This window comes from Aptenodytes patagonicus, chromosome 14, assembly GCF_965638725.1.
Source record: "Aptenodytes patagonicus chromosome 14, bAptPat1.pri.cur, whole genome shotgun sequence".
Classification (NCBI taxonomy): domain Eukaryota; kingdom Metazoa; phylum Chordata; class Aves; order Sphenisciformes; family Spheniscidae; genus Aptenodytes; species Aptenodytes patagonicus.
Genome location: NC_134962.1, coordinates 1,830,452 through 1,852,107, shown reverse-complemented (window position 1 = coordinate 1,852,107; position 21,656 = coordinate 1,830,452). Strand labels below are relative to the sequence as shown.

At 42.7% G+C, this 21,656-nt stretch overlaps 1 protein-coding gene across 6 annotated transcripts in view; it reads left to right on the top strand.

Moving 5' to 3' along the window:
• Positions 1 to 21,000, top strand: part of ZBTB46 (zinc finger and BTB domain containing 46) — a 58,545-nt gene extending 37,545 nt beyond the window's left edge. For 5 of the 6 annotated variants that reach the window (XM_076352468.1, XM_076352467.1, XM_076352464.1 and 2 more), the window contains 5 exons: positions 3,697 to 3,869; positions 5,076 to 5,127; positions 5,219 to 5,530; positions 12,008 to 12,183; positions 17,603 to 21,000. In XM_076352468.1, the coding sequence (XP_076208583.1) occupies positions 3,697 to 3,869; positions 5,076 to 5,127; positions 5,219 to 5,530; positions 12,008 to 12,183; positions 17,603 to 17,989 (1,100 nt within the window). In that variant the 3' untranslated portion in view covers positions 17,990 to 21,000. The remainder of the gene's footprint in view (positions 1 to 3,696; positions 3,870 to 5,075; positions 5,128 to 5,218; positions 5,531 to 12,007; positions 12,184 to 17,602) is intronic. The other variant, XM_076352470.1, reaches the window with a different exon arrangement.
• The last annotated feature ends 656 nt before the right edge of the window (positions 21,001 to 21,656 follow it).

The window sequence follows — 21,656 nt, the reverse complement described above, 5'->3', positions numbered from 1 at the left end:
TGTCTGATTTGAAAGGGAAACGCACTAATTTCAAGAATTTTAAGTGATCAATCTCTCGAGTTTAAAAGATGTGGAGTGTGTTTTTAATCTTAACTGCTATCACTGGATTGTCTTCGTACTCTCTTATGAAGCGCTACAGTAAGTAACTGACTCAAGGAGCGGTGTTCATGTTTATTTTTCTTTTCTGGAGGAAAAGACTTAATGGAGGTGGACAGATCTGAAGAGTATATTATACACGTTTAAAATTCTGATGAGCTGTTTCTGAAGGGGATATTACTCTCCAAGTTACCGCATACATTGCAAGTTTTCATTTTTCTTCCGCATAGTTCATACTGTTGTAAAAGTTAATAGAGGACACCCCAAGGTTTTCATTTTACCCCAAGTTCTTTTTTCCTAATTCATTGTATGTTGTAATGATCCTATGAAGTGTGAAATTACTTAACATTCTGCTGATGGAAAATGAAGCCCGGGATGTGTGGGGGGTGTTGTCTCACTGTGATGTAGCCAAACCTAAGTACAGCGTTTCTATAGCTAACCAGCTCAAACTAATTTAAAATCAGAAGGGAAAAATTAAATATCTTGCCATTCGGGTAACACAGTTGCCAGATAACCTGCAGCTGAAGGGCTCTGAGAATTTATGACGTTCATGGTGTATGATCAAGACTGACGTCGTTCATATGCTCGTCAGAAACCTAAAGAATATGCAGGTTTTGCAGAAAACTGTGTGTCAGTTATTCATGGGTAACACTGAGGTCGTCTTGGGTACCATTAGTTACTGAACCCGCATTGTTGTTGGGGATGTCTTTCAGATAAGACAATATAAGAGGTTCAGTTTTCCTTCTCTCTTACATGTTTTCATGGTTTGTCTGTAAAAGCAGGTTATTCTGTACTGATTTCCAACTTCAGCAGTGCTGTTCCGCTGAGCTCCTTGGTTTAAAAATGTGTGGTTTATTTAATTTATGATACTGAACTTTGGTAGCATTGTTCCGTACGGTTACACCACATCTACAAAAGTCTCAAAGGCCTTAGTTGAATGCTTTTAGATGGTTTTGCCAAGTATAATCAAGAGAATGAGAATTTTAATATTCATTAGAAAATGAGTTGGTTAGTTTACATCTTTGTTTTCTCATTTAAAAAAAAAAGTCAGAAAACTTTCAGATTTTGGGGCGATTGACTACCTTAAAGGGCGACTCTTCCACACTTTCAGAATAGTACATTGCCTATTTTTTTATATGTCTAAGTTTGGCTTTTCCTGTTTACCCTGTTGCAACTGAAACTGTTTATAGAAGCAATTCCTATGAAGCTTGCTGTCCAAGTGATTACATGGTACACAGAGCCCTTTTCTTTTGGGCAAACCAGCTAATACGTTATTTTTAGTCAGTGGTTCATTGGAGCCAATAATTTATACTCACACTGGATGTTAAAGGAATACATTTTACACAGTGGTCAACTTTCCCAAGAGGGAGTTAAAGGTATTCAGTTTGGCACAGAATTTTTGTACGTGGTTAACCAAGATTTAGGGGAGAATGGATGCAATTTTAAATGAGATATAATAACCTTTGCCTTTCTGTTTTCCACAATAGTTTACTGTCGAGCTGTCAGAGAATACTATATTCATATAAATAATGCTACACCAGTGCATCATCTTCCGTACGCGAAGCTGACTGAAGGAAAGCACTTTTGATTTCTGATTTAGAAATGAAAATACTTTTCATTAAAATTCATTTCAATACAAATTTAGGAGGGGAAAAAGGTTTCTCACAGTACTAGTCAGAATGGGACAAAACATAACTTCAGGTGCTGTTTGCGTTCTCGTGTACAAAGTATGGGTCATTTATGGGGGTCTCTCTTCTGGTGTTACTTGCAGTTGTTGAAAGCAAATAAATGTTAATTATTGTTTTAAAAATAATCTTTGTACTTTGTTGCCTTGTACATCTTTGTGGCTCATGTTGGATGATTGAGTTTATTGTTTCTCCTGACTATTTCATTGCTCATTCATTAGCCTTAACTTTTGCTTTAAGAAGCGCATAGCTTCTTGGGAACCTCTGTAATTCTGTAAAGGTGCTAATAAAGCATTAATCAAGCCAGACCCCACTGGCTTATCTTTACTGTATGCTAAAATACCATTTGTTTAAGGAAGTGCAACCCAGAGACGCCTCTCAGTTGTCCATGGTCACAGTGCATAGCTTCAATGTAAACAGGGCAGTTTGAATCAGTTTGGGATGTTGAGGGGAAAAAAAGGAACGTGTGGATGTCTAGGCAGGAATTCCGCTATGGACCTGGAGAGCTGGATTCCTGGTAACAGTTTCTAACGGGAAATACTGATGAATTCACTTTTCCCCCCATTTTTTCCTATCTTGAATTTACAGGGTTTTAGCATTTTGTTGTCCTGCCTCTAAATTATAACAGCAATAGATGAGCACCACCAAAATGAAAACTTGACGTATTGTTATCACACTTGAATAGAGTTAACTAAGTTGTGAAAGATTTCAATCTGCGATCAAAGAGGAGGAAGGTAAATCAAACATCCAGCCTGTGGCACAAGAGCAGAATTTCCTTTGATAGCTGATAAAAAGTTAGGTTTGGGATTGTTCGCATTTAGAAACCTTTGTGTGGTTTCACTCGAATGCTTTGTTGTGACCCAGATCACAGTGTATTGTATTCAGACATAGTATAAACTTTGACTTGTTATTTGTAGCTGCATTAAAGAGTGTGGGTTTTATACGTGTAAAGGTTTCAATCAGACTCTTTTGTGTTAGAAATAAAAAAGCCTTTAGGGCATTGAGTGCTTTAAATATGAATTTGTTTACTTTTATGCCATATTTGCTTCTGATTTCGCCTGCTTGCTTTTCAAAAATAATGACCTGCTCAATATGTCATTCCAATATTCAGTCAAGGTGTCTGTTAAAATTCATTTAACAACTTGTAATGTATGCCGATCTTGGTTACACAGTCTTTATTTGTACGTAGATTTGTCATTGATTATCAGTGCAGTTTCTGGAATATTGTTTACCATTTGGCTGTTGCTACAGCGTAGGCAAGAGGCTACGATTCTGCTTCGGCTGGACAAATAATGTTTTCCTTTTTAACTACAGTAGATTTTTAGAATGTAACGACTGTCAGGTGTGACTGAATAGTTTTGTACAAATATCTGAACTTCCATGCTTGCTAGCTATAGAATGAAAGGAATATTTTTTCCAATCTTTTGTAAAGCACTTTGAGATCAAGGACTGACAGTACTATATTAAATAAAACACCACGGTCAAATCTTGAGATCTGAAGCTTTGATGTACATTTTCAAGAAAGTTAGTAGCAGAATAAAGTTGGTGTGTATGTTACTTAAAGATTGAAATGTGTGTGTTTGAAATGGTGCTTCTCCAAGAGGTGTCTTTCAGAAATGCGATTGCTCTGGATGTTTGTGCTGCCCTGTGCTTCTTTCTCCCGACGGACTCTTTAGTGACCGTGCCATGCGATATAACTCCACCGCATACATCACGCACAGACGAGGCATTTTGGGTGGGGAGGCTGGTTTTAAAACAAACAAACAAAAAGCCTGGCATCACTGTCCTGCTGCATTCCCTCCCACTGACAGAAGATAAGCTGCGAGTGCTGGTGCGCTGCCTTTGCAAGGCCTTTTTTAAAACCACCAGCTGGTGCTAGTTCACGTGGGTGAGATTCGTTTCCTGTGTTCCCCAGGGCCTGGCACCAACTTGAATCGTTCAAGGGGCGAATGTGATGGCAAAGTGGAAGCACCATCTCCCCCGCTGCCTTCATCACACCTTGCCACTCAGAGCCCCCCTGAGATCTGCTCTTCTGGTGAAATGTCACCAGAAACCATGATAAAAGGAGAGGTGCCTTCCTCAACCCAGGTAAGATCGTGGGGAAAAATGCAAAGAAATTTAAATGCAAAGGTATCTGTTTGATCAAATTCTCCCCAGTTAGGAGTACTTTGAAAGACTGTAATACCTTATACTTTGATCTGTTCGCCTTTTTTTTTTTTTTTTTTTATATAGGTTATTTTAAAACTAGAAGTCTGAGGTCAGGGCTGGTGCTGTCCTAATTTTATCCTTTCTGCCTTACCTCAGCAGAACTTGTATTCAGAAAACTGTATTTTATTTTATTTTTTTTTTAAAGTATACATGTCTTCTTTATTGTAAATCCCTTTGTTTGCAAAACACTGCATACAAGAATATAATAACGGCATAAAGATAGCCGAGACCCCAGCTATCCATTGCCCACTTCTGGTGTTTTGCATTTGGGTTTCTTGTAACTGTCTAAATTCAGATAGAAGCAGGCTGGCTTTCTGTATTACGGGAGCCAGGAATTTGACATAAAATCCATAGCTTTCTGTGGCATTTCTTATTCTTAGTATTCTTGAATGAGCCTTTAGTTCCATTAAACAAATGGGTGGAAACACAGATTTTTTTCCTTTGCAGTCACCTTAGAGGAAAGTGAGCTGCTAAGAACGGCTGGTAGCTGCTTGCCCGGTCTCCGGCAGACCTGCCCAGGCTGCATCGTGCCTCTGCCTCATAGAGGGTTGCCATCTGCCGCACGCTGGCATATTGCAAATGCTTTATGAAAAAAAAAAAAATCCGCTTTTATTTATAATTTGGATCAGCGATGCCAGAGACCGTTGCATAAAGGGAACTACCCAGAAGGTGTTTGTTTTCTATGGGCTTTTCTGTGTGGAAAGAAAAAGTAGCTATGTAAGGCTAAGGGAGAATTTTCCAGTTCTGTTGTATCTGCTAGACATTTTCTATCCAGTGTTTCTTTCCTATTGGCCTGAGTGGGAGCTGCAGGTGCTTAGCAAGACTGAAAACTTGAGTAGTTACCCAGGACCTAAATAGGCATGTTGATTACTGTCCTTAAACACCAAATCTTGCAAAATACGGCCCAGTTAACTTAGCCGCTTTGACGCGAAAGCTTTGTAAAGGCAAATAGGGTTGCCGAGTCAAACGATGAGCCTCCGTTAAAGAAGGGGTGAAGGCAATGATAAGATGGGAGTCTGAGCACTAGCTACAAAGATGTGTTCTTGTAAATGCTTGCCTTAACTTAAGTATGCTTTTTGTTTGCAGGCCACTTATGATGGATTTTTAGCACTTTGGCAGTTTGATAACTCTGATTTGGGTAAGTAGAGAGAAAAATATTTTTTTAAACTATCATTATTTTATACCAGAAGACGCTGATTTGTACTTGCGTATGTGTATTTCTATTTTAGATACGAGTTTCTCGAGATCCGAAGACATGGACATAACCACTGATGGCCTGTTCCTGGATTCAGCCCTAGCCAAGAGGCTGACCTGTGGTTTCTGCAGGAGGGTTTTCCAGTGTGCTGAAGAGCTGAAGGAGCACATCCACGAGCATGCTTTCTCCATGCTTCTCCCGTTCGACTTGGTTGACTGCTCCCGGCCCGGCCTTGCTGACAGCCTGCCTCCTGGCCAGCTCGCCCGCTTCCAGTGCTCCAAATGCCCCGCGAGCTTCACTCTGAAATCAAACATGGATCGGCATGAAAAGACCATCCACTTCAACTGTAAGAAGATGCAGTGTCCTAACTGTGCCAAGCTGTTTCGAGACAAGACAGACTTAAACCGGCATCTTATGTCTGTGCACTCGAACGAGCGTACTTTTGTGTGTCTCTTCTGTGGCAAGGGCTTCGGTACACAGAAGAACCTCACTAACCACGGGAAAGCGTGTTACCTGGGCTCTGCCCAGCTGGGCGGGTTTGAGCTTTTGGACAGTGTAGGACAAAACAAGGATCCTGAGGACGCGTAGCTACTGTTGCGTATATGAGACACTTCTTTTAAACCAGGAAAAGCAAATTGTTCCGTTGTTCTCGCGCTGCAAATAAACGTACCACAGGTGTTAATACAATAGAGTAACTCCCCAAAGCTGATCAGGTTGATAATGTGCTGGTTCCAGATACTGTGTAACTGCAGCCACGGTGCAATTTTTGTCCAAAGACAACTTTTGTCAGTCCATAGAATGGGCACTTTGGCTATCTTATTGGTGTGATCATACTGTGGGCTTATACTACCTTAAACTTTTTTTTTCAGTAGATCTCAAAGTGCTTTATAAAAGAAATGGTGATGTTTTCCTCGTATTCCCTGGGAAAATAACATAGCTCAGCTTGTTGAGCGTGTTAGCAATAGAATTAATAATAGAATTCAGTCTTCTGAGTTCTGGTCTAGCGCTCTGTCCACTAGACAATTCGGGCATTTCAGGGTTTTTCAGCTTGAGATTAGGAGCTGTGAAGGCACTAGGTTGCTCGGTCCTGTAAGCTGTTTATAAGTCTGGTTTTCTGTGTCATTTAAAGGAGAAAAACATGCTGCTTGTTCATATGTGCAACAGGGTATATTATTTGGGCTTGAAAGTTGTTGCAAGGCTTGTATATTTTATCAATACTATGTTTGGGTATTTTTAGGACTCTCTTTAAAATATACTAGAGTATGGCTGTGGCTTTCAGGAATTCTGTAAATTTTCGGACTTGTTTGTTTTATATAATTAAGTTAGCCAAAGTGAATGTAGAGGAGAGGAGGGTTTACATAGAAGATCTAATTGTAACCTTGGGTGCACATACAAAATCAGTAATGGTTGTTACTGGAGGGAGAAGTCTTACTGTAATTCCTATACTATTATATGAAATTCATTTATTTTTTTAAAAGATTAAATATTTATGTCTCTTGCTATATATTTACATGCAAAACCAGATTATAGTAACTGTTAAACGAAAGTAGCATAATCAAGTGTAGTGCTTTCCAGCTGCGCTGCGTACAGCACGGCTTGTCAGCAGCTTGAGCTTTAGCGTTGTAGGGTTGCTCTCCTTAGTGTGCGAGAGAGCGAGCTGAGGAGACGAAAGCAACTTCTACAACTGATCTTTAGGGTCCTTCAGAAAAGCTCTTTCTCATAATGTTGTCGCATCTCAGGGAGACAAAAATGAGAAATATTTGGTCGTGCACAAAGTTGGACTTGAGCAGCCTGGGGGTCTCCAGTGGAGAGTTTCTTGCAAAGCTGTTTCCTGTGGAAAGCTAGGTGAGAGAGATCATCTGGTTCCTGCTGCCCTTGCTCTCGTAGAGAGGGAACAGGTACGTTCCGGTGCAGCGCTGCCCTGCCGGTTCCTGCTGTGAGTCGGAGCTTCGGGGAGAGCGCTCCGTGCCACATCAGGGCTGGCTTTCTGAGGGTTGGGAAGCCAGAGTTTCCCTCCTTGGCTTAGTTCTTACTCTTTGTTTGAGCAGGGTGCGGTCAGAGTTGAGAATATGTTCTGATACAGTGTAGTATGCCATACTTCGATCATTTTCTTAAATTTTATTTTTTTTTGCAAAGTCACGTTCGTGTTTTTCGCTCTTGTTCCCATTGACATCTTTGGCGCTGTGGATCACGGCCGCCTGTGAATGTGTATAGTTTATAGCCTGTCAGCTTCCCTTCGTACAGATGTCAGTTTAACTGCCTCGTAATTTATTTTGCTCTTAAATAACCAGCGAGTGAGGAAGGAGAAAGCCGAGCCAGAAGAGAAAGTTGTGACCAAAATGAGCCTTACCTGGAAATTTGGGAGCAGCGTGGCAGAATTTGTCTGAATCGGAAAAGTAAGATGCCAGCGAAAGTAATTTCAGCAAATTTTTAAAAGGCTTCGTTCACACGATAATAGTTAATGACGTTTCATGTTTGTTCATTTTTTCTCATATTTGAGAATTGAATTCAACATGGAACTATTTTTCTATAGTCAGGTCAACTCATTCTCTCTCTAACAGAGGTTTAAGTAGTATTTTACTTGGCCTGTACATCAGAGTGCTTCCTGACTTCGGCACTGAGAACTTCCAGCGTTTCCCTTCAGGACCAGGAGTAGGTTTTTTTTAAAATGTTAAAACCGTAGGGTATAACGTAGCAGCGGCTTACAGAGTTTGTGTAGAAAACTTCTTAAAAGTAGGATTTTTGTGTTAGAAAATGGCATGGGAAGATGATGGGACGTGTAAGTTTGACAGTTAAATTGCACCTTGCTATTTATAACCTTAAATATAACGAGGATTAAGTGGACAAGAATTCTCTTGAAGTTTGTGAATTCTTCGTAATAACCAAATTAGTGTAGTATTTCAGTGATTATTAACTACATATCAGTTTACAGAGTTACTACAAAGTAGCTCTATCGGGCAGTATATCACTAGTGCTTTTTCTTCTCTCAAGTCAGGGATGTAGGAGCCTATTTCATTTAACAGCCTCAGTGAAATAAGTAAAGTTACTGGAGATGACAATACCAAAGGCTTTTTTCCAAGCACTGTTGTGTTGGTTTTAAAAATGCACATCTTCTGTAAGTACTTTCGTGAAGTTAAGTACATAGATTTTTACTACGGCACTGTTTGTATTTCGTTCTCCATTTCTTGGTGCTATTCTTCCCATAGTTGGTCCAGTAGCTAGTTATCTGTGGCACTACTGTTAATGGTCTTCATGATCTTGTTAAAGATTATTTCTTAGGTCCTTAATGCTGCTATACGTAAGCTCTATAAAATATTGTCACTTAGACAAAAGATTGTACTCATACCAAAGCTGGTATGTTGTTCATTAAATATATGTACTTGTGGGTGCATATATTTAACAGTACTGTGAAAATGTTAACTCTGCAATACAGTCATTTTTCTAATAATGTTGTTATTTTTCAGGTGTTTACTTTTGTGGATACAAGAACTAAATATATGGCTATTTGGTGAAAAAATAGTTTTCAATAAAACTAGAGCTGCAAAAAGTGTTCTGTGACTATTTTTAAATACAAGCATACTAGAAGCTGAAAACGTTATTGTCGAGCGATTTAAGCTGAATACGGGCAAAAGTAAGCATGAGGGATCTTGTAATCAGAAAGTGTTACGAATACGTTGTTGGAAATACCTTTATGTGTTGGAAACGTAAAGGTGTAGATGGCTGTGTGTGAGTGTAGCGTGCCGACGGTGCCGGTTGTGCACCAAAGGTGCGGAGTGGCCTTCTCAGCTTCTACGGTAGCTCAGCCACAAAGCGAGGGGACAGGTACGGACTGTAAATGAGAGGAGGCACCTGGTCATTTAGGAAATGACGGGATCAGGTACAATCTGGCGATGCGGGAAATAAGGGGTTTTGTGGTATTCTCTTCTCCAAAGCACTTTTGCTTGGTAATCTTGGTATCTGGTGTTACTGTGAGTATTTCCATGTCATTTTTTTCCGGAGTGGGTGGTTAAACCCGACTTGCTGAGCAGCTCGTCCTGCTAGCTGTGGGCTACACATGTAGCACGTTTGTGGTGTTCAGTACTGGACGTGGCCTTGGACTGGAGGAAGGAGGGTTACGTGTCCCCTCTTGACTTCCCTTGATCAGCTTATATCTTGCTTACCTTGTCTAGACTCCATAGTAATAGGTTTATAGTGATCCTGGGGAACGTAAGTGTTTGTGTGGCCTATCGCTAATAATCGAGCCGTTACAGGATCAAACCTGAAACGTATTTATCATAAATAGCTTTGTATCGTAAAATTGATACTTGCTTAAGACTTTCCTGTAGGAAAAAAGTGGGCTCCTTGCCTCTGATTGTATAGACAAGGGGGTGTCCAATCCAAAGGAGAAAATAAAGCAAAAAATACTTTTCCTGTAATATAAAAGAGAAAGAGTTTTCACATTCTATTTGTTTAAAAAAAAAAACCAAAACCCGCTATAAATCAGAAGTTAGGCATGGGGTAGGAGAAGGGCTGTGCGGCCCGGCCAAGTTGCTAGGTTATCAACAAGAGCTTGCACAAGGCTCTGGGCATCAGGCCGTGCTGAACTGTCTCCTCCGGGAGGTTCCCAAAGCAGCGCGAGTGCACGTGCGCGTGGTCACTCGAAACCAGCCCTTCAACATTCTGCCTGATCGCAGTGAGGAATCTTTACTGACGGGTGAATAAAATACTCTTAGCATTCACTTTCCCTGTCGTCACTATTGCAGCCGTGGGCCAGGTGAATGGTGAGTAGGCTTCCCCCCCCCCCGCCTTGGGCTAGAAAATTCTCTTGACAGCTTTACAAACGTGCTGAAAAAAACCCACCAAACCACCAAAAAAAAGCACCTGTAAGATGGACCGCCACAGCTGCTGAGCAGCCCAAAGCAGCGAGTTAGGAGCACGAGAAAAGAATGTAAGAACATTAGATCCAATTCAAACCGCTAATCAAAGGGAGTATTTTTTTCCACACAGTTACCTGCGTGGAGGATATGTTTAATCCCAAATAGTCAAAACAAATGCGAAGACAAAATTCATATCATGGCAACTTTTAAGATCTTGAACCATGCTTTTAGTCTGCGTTAGAACAATAAAAAACTTCTTAGCGTACTTTTCTTAAGATGAGCTTGTGTTGAAATGTTTGTTCCGATTATGAAGGGTGGTGTGACCCTGTTTAAAGATGTCTCTTTAGACATGTAGTTTGCATCACGTAGTTTGCGCTTTTAAATGAGTGACAAATGCAGTTACTCTTCCCATTGTCTTATCTGTATTGCAAATACAAGACAAAGCAAATTTAAAAAACAGAAGGAAAAAGCAGCCCACAAATCGGGCATTAAAGTAAACGCCACCGAGTACGTGGGCCTGCTGGCTTTCTTAAGAAAGGCCATTTTTAAGTAGCTGTTTTTCAGCGCGCGGTGTAACTCCCAGGGCATTATCTGTGTGCACTGAGAGCATGCAGTGTGCGTTCAGCTGGTAGGGCATTTGTAGGAGATAACGTTTCAATAAACATCTAAAAATATTGGGAAGTGCTCAGTATGTTAGAAGCCATATAGTAGGTCTGGTATTTCCCTTATTCCCTTAGCTCTCCTACATAGACTGTTTTCATTTACCAAAAGCCATTTACATACACGATAGCGTACTTAAGGTGATTAACTAGAACTTGGCGTTCTTTTTTTCCCTCGTTGTTATGTAAACAATATATTGCTTTGAGAAATGATGATAATTAGGAGAAAAGTGGGTGAAAATTAACATACTAATGGAAAGCAATAGAATTATTAGAAGGTGGAGATTTAAAATCGTATCTATGTGGACAGTCGCTTCCGAACGTACAGTGGGTGGATGTCTTCAGGGAATAGCAAATATTCTGCATTTCACCTGCTGTATTTTGCATATTGCGCTTTGACTTTGTTTGGAGGAGGAAATACCAAGGCAGCTGCCATGTGCGTTCTGCTGGCAAATTAGACCCTTGGGCTGTCAATACTGTACGCCTCCCCTGGGTCTGCTTTCAGTGCGCTTCTGAGGAGATGACAAGAAGAAAAGAATCAACAATGTGAGAATGACTTCAAAGAATTCATCCCGTTTCTAGTTCAGCAAAATACGATTGGGGGGGGGCCAGAAAAAAGAGTCCATCAAGGGCTACATACAGTTGTCTTGTAAGGAGGCTTGCAAGGGTCATGCTGTAATTCAACATTACGCATCCCTTTATATTTCTGTATCCATGCCGCAATGCTAATACTAGTTGAGTTGGATAATGTAGCGTGTGTTTTTGTTGTAACTGTCCTGTTTCTTGTGGGTAATCCTTAGTCTCTTGCACCTTCATTGAAATACTCCTGGAGTGTGTGATGATATTCTTGCATCGCCCCGTAAATAAAACTAAAGAGCGTGGCACTGTCGGGGTGTTAATTTGTGGTCTTCTGTTCCCGGCGAGCTCCTTCTTCCACAAATCATAGTGTTAGAATTTTAGATCTTGATATTTAGGGTAATTCATTATAATAAATCAGAATTACGGCAGACTGTCAGCCCTCTTTATTTGCCATTTAGCAAGCGTTAGGCAATGTGTGTTACAGACCGTTGCTAAATGTTTGTGTATTGGCTTGTTCAAAAGCTTCTCTGATGAAAGTACTTGAAGTTCTTAGCTTTAATAATGTAAGTGCAATAATACAGTATAAGGATTAAAAAAAATTGTAGATGGTTAAGAGGTGAGAGTGTGATTTCACACTGAACTAATTTAATAGCGAAATAGTAAACGAGAAGACTGACCGTTTTGAGACATTCTGAAAGTAATCTGCGTGTTTTGCCTGCTCTCTTACAGTCAACGAGTTCACGGTCATCAGGAAGAAATTCAAGTGCCCGTACTGCAGTTTTTCAGCCATGCATCAGTGCATCCTGAAGAGACACATGCGATCCCACACGGGAGAAAGACCCTATCCCTGTGAGATCTGCGGGAAGAAGTTCACCCGCCGGGAGCACATGAAGCGGCACACCTTGGTAAGAGGGCAGGCGCTGGGTGGAAACAGCCGATTTGTTTAGGTTAAAGATAACAGGAGCTTCATCTGATTTAGGTCTGTATTTTGTTTTCCCCTCTGGGGCTCCTCTGAAGGCTTCTCCAGTGTCTTTTTTTTTTTTCCCTGCCTTTCAAAGGGCCCGTGTTTTGCTGCCTGTTCATCCAGAGCTAACCTCCACCTGCTCTGCTAGCTCGGCCGGAGGGTTTCCCGAGTTGCACCTCGAAGCAGCCGGGGCTGAGCCAGCCCCGCAAAGCCAGCCTCGCTCTCCAGCGCAGCCTTCTCCTTCCCATGCAACCCCGACGGCCGGGGAGAGCCTGGGCGTTAGGGAGGGGAGGTAGAATAGCTGATGCTGTCTTCAGGGTGGGAAAGGAAGGGGTTTTTAATAGGTTGAATGACTTGGTGCGGAAAGCTTTAAAATAAGTCGCTCAGCAAGAAGAATTCCAGGCGAAGCTACTCTGGTCCGTCAATGCTTAGTTATCGACAATAATGCTACGCCTTATTAAAGACGGCTGCTCAAAGCCGACTAGGAGGCTGGCTGGTGCCGTTGTCTGGCTTTTCACAACTTCTTCAGAAACAAAATTTTAAGCCAAACTTTTTGCTTTTTTTTTCAGGGGAGAATTAATTTCCCATCTTAAAGTGGTGTCTCAAAGCTTGGTATAGAGGTGATACTGTGGAAGAGCAAATAGTTTCTACGTAATTATTTCAGTAATGCACACCAGCAAGTTCTGGTGCCCCTCTAATTAAGCTTGTAGAGAAAACTTCAATTTTTTTTTTTTTTTAAATACTGGGCATGGTAGCTGTGGGGTTCTAATACAGTGAGATATTAAAAAAAAAAAATCACAAGAGTGACAGTTTCAGTGACTCAAAGAATTGCTTTGTTGAGGTCATTGAAATAACTTTTTCCATATTTATATTATCTACATCATATTTATATTATCTATTAAATTTTGAATGTAAAGAATTCTTACTGGAGGAGGTGTGCTTAGAGTAATTAATGTTTTCCTGCTTGTAGTTCTCAAAAAGCCACAAAGAGCTTTAATGCCCTCACCCCAGTCCTGCAAGCGCGTGCGTCCCCTTGCCTGCCTTCCTTCAAAAGCAGTTTAACAGCAGTAACGCAACTTGGTTCGAGTGTAACAAAATTTGCAGTTCCTTTTCTTGCTCTATAAATTTCTATCCTAATGAGAATCAGCATATCTTTACGTACTGTGGGGAAGGCAGGAAAATGCATTATATCCTCCAGGAGCGAAACTGAGGTGGTCTGCAAATTAATTTTAGTTCTCAATTTTTGCTGCTGGACTCATTCTAGGTGAGTGACTTGGTTCTGTTGAGTCTGAAGTTCAAGTTCTGTTATACACCCAGGGGGGGTGAAATCAGCTGTTTGTGAACACATACAGGAGAGGATATATGTCTGTCTGAATCTCTGTATGACTTCTTTTATGTCAGGAATGAAGCTAGTTTAGAAAATACCAGCTGGATTACAAATTTTTAGTGCCAATTCCTGAAAAAAGTGCAACCCTGACAATACCAATTTGTTTTCGTTTCCAAAGAGCCATAAATGACTCAGAGGTATCTTGGAATGGATGCAACAAAGAAAAAAAGGACAGGGATTCAGGGGTTTTTTTGGTACTGTTGTAAGTAAGGCCCCAGAAAAATTCCAGTTCCGTTATTTATCTGAAGTTTCTTTTGAAACGAAGCTACGAAAAGGGGTATTTTCTTATATGCAAATGACACCGTGATCTTCATTTACAAAAGCGGTCGTGCAGGCTGGCTGAAGCGCTTGTGGCAAGATTAGCTGCTGGATTCGTGCGCTTTGCTTGTCTTGTCATCTTATTTCCGGTGCATATGATATTTTGGGGCTTAATTGTCAACTCTTGGGTAAATCTGTAAAGATGAATGCTGGTGTGCGTCAAATAAAAATACATGTTATAAAAATAAGACGTAGGAAAAGGAAGTAGGTTTAACACAGCAAAACCCATGTTTCTCTCAGTTCCTCAGCTGATAACCAAAGACAAAAGGGACTATTTTAGTTTGTTTAGCTCAAATTAAAAAGCATGTTTTCATAGTCTTTATATAAAATTTAAATAGAATAGAAACACTTGTTTTCTTTGAATTGGAATATTAAATTAAAAACAAGATTTTCTTTCTAAAAGCTTTGCATCTCAAGCGATACTCCCGTGTGGTGGCAGAGCATAAACCGAGGTTTCTCGCCCCGTTGCAGTGAAAGGGCTGTGTCCAGAAGGAAGCGCTACCCCTGTAATATCCTCAAGGTTTTCAGCTTAAAAAAAAAAACCTGAACCGAAAGTTTCTTGCTTCTAGTTTGAAGTGATTTGTCTCCACGCGTACTGGACTTTCTTACCTGGTCTGTCGCAGCATCACAAGCGACTGCTAACTGCTTAAACCTGGCAGGATAAATTTAGATGGGAAAGAGCGGTTTTGTTTGCGAACTGAGCTGCTGTTTCCTTGCAGTAGCTTTTTTTTAAAAAATTACTTTTTTTTTTCAAATTCTTTTTTTAAATCCATAGCGAACTTGGTTATTACTGCAGGCCTTACACCGCCTATGCAGCTCGCCCCGTCCCTGCTGCTGTTGCAAAAGCGTGTGCCTTTTCCTGGGAAGAGCTGCCGCCCGGTCAGCTGGAAGCCGGTTGTCCACTCGCAGCAGATGCCGGCGGCGCGGCGCGGCTTGCCAAATGGCGGCGCTGCCTTGCACCGGGCGGGCAGTTAGCCCCGGCCCCTTGCACCGGGGGACGATGGAGGGGCTTGGGTGATGAGTTGCTGTGGCGTTCAAAACCCCACCATCTACTACCGCTTCCTTCCATGCGCGTGTGTCCGTTTTTTGGATGAGTGCCCAGCCATCTGCTCGGGGGACTGCCCGCTCCCCGAGACGTCCCTTCGTTATTTCCGTGGGGTGTTGGGGTTCTGGCGTTCGGGAGGCAGCTCCCAGCAGTGAGCTTTAGTCCTGCTGCAAGCGCGCAGATTTCAAGATCCGTTACTAGTTTTGCAGCAGGGAGCCCCTTGTCGTGCCGGCTGGTCGCCGCCATCATTTTATTTCTGAGAACTTTCCCTTTTTGAAAAATTTTTTTCAGAAATATAGGACGGTGTCAGCACAACGTTTTCCCCTCTCTCCCTTGGAATATCGGTATTTAGTCAGTTAGAATATGGTCTTTCCAGTGGCATTTTCAGACACTGAGGACCAAACGCCATTTCTGTGTTTAGTACTTAGTAATTTGGCAATAAGGGAAATAAGATTAATCGCTGCTCAGCTGCATCCAGTAATGTGGTTCACTTTGAATATGCTGACTGAACTGTCAGGGTTGGAAGAGAGGGGGAGAGAGGTAATCAGTTTTTTTAACAGATATTTCAATTACGCATTGTTTTAGTACCTGTTTTATAATTTCGTTTTTGTATGGCTCTTTTAGCCCTTATTCTGCACCCTCGACCACCTTCTGTAATCCTGTTCAGCTTTTGATGCCTGAAGATCATTCTTCTAACAGTTAAAAATGAGTGATACCCTTTGAGCCTGTTAGACGGCTTTGACCAGCCCTGTCCAACTACTTTTAAAAAAGCTTACACGTAGTTTTTAAAAAAAAAAAAAAAAAATAAAAAAATACAATTACTTTGCTTGATGCAGTTGAAGAATACATCGCGGGGACTAGCTCAGAGCGAGGAGAACCTGAAGCCAGAGCACATCAGAAGAGCTCGCGGGCTTTGAACGCGGTTGGGACCGGTGCAATACAAAGCCTGAGCGAGTGTCCTGCGGGTAGTGAGGGCTGAGGGGGTAAGATGGGTCAATTTGTCCTCTTCCCAAATACCTTTAGCTCGGCTGGGTATTCCGGATGAGCAGTGAGCGCAGGGTTATGGAGAATCCGGTTGCAAGAGCAGGTGATCCCGTGCTGGGGCAGGAGCGGGGAACTGGCCTCGCCAGGCAGCTGGTTTAAAATAAAAGGAAGGACTTTTCCAGGCAAGGCATGTTTAACCAGCGAAACCTTCGCTACAGGCCGTTGTGAGCATGAAAAGAATAAATGAGGTGAAAAAAGGATTAGGCACTGGCGATAGGTGCCCAGAGGCTCTGGTAGCTGATGGTCTGCACGAAACGGCTTGCTCGGGACCACCCCAGATCACTGGTCACTGGATTCACAAGGTGGATCCTTCTGTACTTCTACACCGCTTCCCAAAGCGTCTCCTGCTGATCGGTGCCAGCGACAGGGCACTGGCCAAGGCGAGCTCCTGGGCTGTCCCAGTGTGGCGTTAATATATAAAAAAATAAAGAATAAATATGTAAAAAAGAAAAAAAAAATATGTATAATATATATTGGTCAGCCCTGAAGTAGTCAGGCAGTTGGACTAGATGATTGTTGTAGGTCCTTTCCAACTGGACTGTTCCATATGTAAATAAAATTAATATATATTTATTTTTTTATATATATATATGAAAGTACCTGATGAGGCTCCTCGTGGTGGAATTCAGGAGTTCTCGCTGCATTGGTTGGCCGTTTCCTTTGCAAGAGGAGCAGGTGAACGTTTTGAGCAAGCTCCTTGCCTTCCACACATGGCAAAAGTAGCCAGCGACAGATTTCACCTTTGACTAGGTGTTTCTGTGCTTCTCAGGTTATGTCATTTTGCTTATTGTGTAGCGAAGGTTGAATCTTGAAGTGATTTCTGGTATCCTGCAGAGCGTTTTCCCACTTACCGCTTATTCTGTAAGTGTGATAGCTGTGTATGCCTGTTACTCTCGGACATAAAATGCAGCATGATTTATAGACAGAAACATTTGTGACAAACCATTTTTCAGCCACCAGAGTAGTCAGAAATAAGGTTAGAAGTGCATTCGACTGCACTTTTTTTTTTTTAGAGGTACAGGATGCGTTAGCGGTGCTCCTACTCCTTGGTTCTCGGCAGCAGTGGGATCAGGAGAGGAACGGCTAAATGAACGTGACGTTAGCACTGGTCTGATCGTGGGTTGTTCTGCTCTGGTCTGCAGAGAACCAGTGCTTGGGGCTGGTGGGGTTTTTTTCTTTTTTAAAGTTTTCCTTGTGGTGGTGGTGCAATGCAAGTATTGCACCCCAGAAAAAACAAAAAGAAAAGGGGAGGGAAAAAAAAAAATAAAGCGATAAAAGTTCCTCTCTGAACTACTAGTTTGATGATCAAAAGGCAGTCTCAAAAGGATTTTCCGTTGTATGACACCGTTACAGGGTTGAATTAATCACGGTGGGCTGGAAAATTCTCTACCTGTCGTTCTTCTCTACAAATATCATCGTCACGATGAAAGCCCGTGACGATCTCAGGTTGCAGTCGTGGGCTGCGGTGGTTTTGCCTTTGCAGAAGGACAGGGGAGCGTGTCCTTCCCTGCAGCTCTCGATCCGTCTCCGTTGGCATTAACTTTTCTGATCGTTCTCCTTTTCCAGGTCCACAGCAAAGATAAAAAATACGTCTGCAAAGTGTGCAACCGAGTGTTCATGTCTGCGGCCAGCGTGGGGATTAAGCACGGCTCTCGCCGCCATGGAGTTTGTGCCGATTGCTCTGGTCGAGGCATAGCTGGTCACCTGGACCACAACGGGGGAGAAGGGTCTCCAGACGAGTGCTACCCCGGGGAAGGCCAGTACATGGAAGACCCGGATGACATCAAAGTGGAAGGAGACGAGGAGATGGGAGACGACGACGACATCAAGTGGAAGGATGACGTAGGAATGTCACAAGATGATGTGATTTTAGATGATGACAAAGATGTCGACTCTCCGCAGGAGCAGGACAACTCTGGGGAGAACGACAAGGATTTTACCTGGATTTCCTAGGGAATTTTTTCGGTTTTTGTTTCGCTCTGTTGTTTCTAGGGGGAGGGAGGGTGGGGGAGGAAGGAGTATGTTGGAAAAACTAAGTAGCCTTGTTGTCGTCCATGTGTGCAAAATAACTCTTGTGTTTTCTAAACAAGTCCTTCTCTGTTCCACTCAGATACTGTCTTAGCAATGTCGCTTCCAGCGACTCGACTGACTTCGCCTTCCCCCTTCTCCCTTCATGAACAACCCCGACCGCGGCCGCCCCTCCGGCCGAGCCAGCCAGGTTGCATGCGAGTGAGGTAGAGTTCCTGCAGGCGTGAGCGCTGCGCGATGGGGAGGCTGGGTGAAGCATGAGTCCTCGTACCCTTCCCACCCTGAACCAAACACCGGGGAGATTTTTGTGTCCGAAGCAGAGGGTTTTTTTTGGTGGTGGTGGTTGGTTTGTTTTGGTTTTTTTTTTTTTTTTTAAACACCTTGTCTGCGTGCTGAAATCCCGGCGGCAGTGGAATTACAAGCCAACGTTGTGAGAGCAAATCGATGTATGTGTTGGAGGGCTTCCCTTGATGATACAGGCCTTTTGCAAAGCTATTTAAAGAGAGGGGTTTTCTAATGGAGCCAAATCGATCAAAAGGCAAGTCAGATTACAGCCTTACGAATTCCTGTCTTAGACTCAGCTTCCAAAAGAATCACCATCAAAAAAAAAAAAAAGAAAGATTATGACGTTTCTTCGACCTACTGGCATCTTACCCACATCCCATCTTCCAGCCTTGGTTATCCACGGTCGCTGAAATGCGCGTTGGTGCTTCCAGAAGCACACTTTGCTATAAAGGACACAGGTAATTCTCTACCTGTCGTTCTTCTCTACATATATCTTCACTTTTCTCCCTTTGCTCAGCTGCCTTTTTCGTAAATATATGCAAACCGTAGCAAAAACGAGGCATTTAGCAAAGTGCAGGATGAACTGGGAAACGCGAGGAGCCAAGGTGAGGACATCCCAGCTGGGTGGAAATCTTGCTGCTCCCGTCCCGTAGACTTTGGTGGGGCCAGGATTTCACCTGGGTACGTTGTTCTGCCTTGCCGAGCTAAAAAACTTCATTCATCGTCGGTAGGCATAACGCCTACTTAATTCATGACGAAAACCTTCAGTTTTAGCTGCACTGGTTCCATGTAAATTTTCAAATAAACCTTTTTTTTTTTTTTTTTTTTTTTTTTTTTAAATAAGAACCAGGTTTCTCTCCCAGCGTCTCCTAAGGGGCTCTGAGGGGCTGCTCCAGGTAGCTGGATTCCCCTTGTTCATATCGGCCACTGTTGCCTTCTTCCAGCTACACCTAACTGACAAAAGCAACAAAGTGCGTTGGAAGTGTCTTGCTCCTGAGAAGCAGCTTGTTTTACCCTTCACCTCTTTGCTTCTGGTGCTTTTTTTTAAATAAAAAAAAAAAAAAAAAAGCTGAAGACCTCACTCTTTCCTTGCCGTGGAGCAATTTTATACGACGTCTGTGACGATGGTATCTTGAAACCTGGCACAAAAGACAACCTGTTACCAGAAAGCCAAATGACTAAAGGTGCTATTTTCCTCCCGTGGTGGGACAGGCGATCCCCGCGGGGTGGAGGGCGTTCTTGCAGGTCTGGTGGTCCTTAACGGAAAGCGTGGTTCCACCCAGTAAAGGAAATAAAAAGTATTTTGTACAATAAACCCCAGTAAAGCAAATAATCTTGAAGGATTTAAGCCACTCGGCACCAGGATTTGGTGGAGCGCGGTGGGAGCCTTGATCCTGGCACCTGCAGTAGCCGGTTCTTTATTCGTTCCCCGATTTAAGTCGCGTCCTGGGTTTATGGCGTTCGATCCCCTTCTCTGCTCCTCAGTTCCTTGCAGACGTTCGCCGCCTTCTCTCTGCGTGCATCATCCCGGTTGACGCCGACGATCGCCTTCGCTGGGAGCCCCCGGCGGCTCCTGGCCTGTCGGTTTTAGTGCACGTCAGTGATTCGGAAACATGGGTCTTTCCTCAAATCCCCTGTTTGGCTCCGTGAGGCCACGCGAGCGCCGCCTCTGCCGCTGCTGAGCCTTGGGATTGAAGGAGTTAAGCGGGACTTGTTGCTTTTAGCTAGTGAGAATGGATAACCCTCTTTAAATACTTCAAGAACAGAGCGGTAGGGTCATGCAGAAACATTCTTACTGAACTGTAAAAATGTAATTTTGCATTTTAGCTTCTTGTAAAGCCCTCCTACCGTATTTAAAAGGACGTACACAAACCCAGTATTTTACGATTGGACCTTTTGTATACCTTTTTTCCAGCAGTCGTAGCGGTTGTGGGGGGGGTCCCGGAGCGAGGTCGCCGTTTCGTTACCCTGACTTTTGCCTCTCGGAGTGCGGGCTCTATTTATTGTCATTTATCCTGTAAATATGGAGGGGGGGTAGGGGGTGTCTGAGGTCCTGAACTTGCAGCCTCACCTGTTACGCGTAGACAAATACATACAGTACTTAAAACATATCCGTAGCTTTGCTTTTTATATGTAAAAACCTATTTAAAAAAAAATTGTAAAACCCAAACCGGTCAAAACCCCGCGGCTTCTGTGACATTCCGTCTCGCCCGTCTGCTCCGATGCCGGTGTGTGCAGCTGCCGTTGCACCTTCCGAGGAGGAGCAGGAGATGGTGGCCCGAGTCCTCCTCTTCCTCGCTCCTCCCTGCCCTCGCCCTTGGGTGACTGGGGTTTGTAATCGGATTTACGGGGTGCTTAGCTTTACTTTGCAATTCCCTTGGAAATATTTTATACTTTTTTTCTTTCCTTCCCCCCCCCCTTTTTTTTTTTTAAAGGGTGGGCAGTAAGCCGGGTGGCTTTCAGAAGTGTTTCCTAGTAGTGCCGCTTTGAAGCTCTTTGAGCCGAGGATGCAAAAAAATAGATCAAAAAAAGGAGAGGAAAAAAATGGAAAAATCCACGTAAAAGCTAACTTTTACAACTATAATCTAGCACACGCTTCTATATTACTAACACACACTATATATACCAAATAAAATCCTTCTAACACCTGCTGTATATTTTAAGTGCTTTGTTTTGATGGAGGTGTGCCGATTTGGAAATGCAGGAACTAGGCTTCAAACTCCCGTGCTCCGGCGGGCGCTTCGTGAGGCTTGGGTTCGAAAAAAGGAATTGGGGCTTTTTTTTTCTTTTTTTTTTCTTTTTTTTTTTTTAAATGCTGAAACTTTATAAAACTTCCTCAGCTGCTCCACGCTGACCGGACCTCTCGGGCTCCTCTCCAGGCGCATCTTGGACCCGCTGCCTATGCAAACCTCTGCTCGTCGAGTTCTAAACGAAAAACCAGTCATTCTGCCTGTCGTATCCAACACTAGCTCGAGTAACCTCCAGCGTCTCGTCTTTGTATTTTCCCTTCAGGGCTTTGTATACTTCACTGAGGTTCCCTTTTTTTAATTTTTTCTAAATGTATATATGTGTGTGTGTGTATATACAGATCTAGTTTCAAAAAAAATAACTCCCTTATAGGTAAAAAATTGATACACTTGGTCTCAATAACTTGCAACTAATTTTTTTAAGTATTCATACGTACTTGTAAATGTTCCCCCCCCCCCCGAATTTATCATCCTCATTTTTATTATTTTTTTTTTTTTTTAAATACGAAAGTGTGCCAGGAGCACGAAGAGCGTTTCAAGCCGTGCTTTGCGACCGTCTC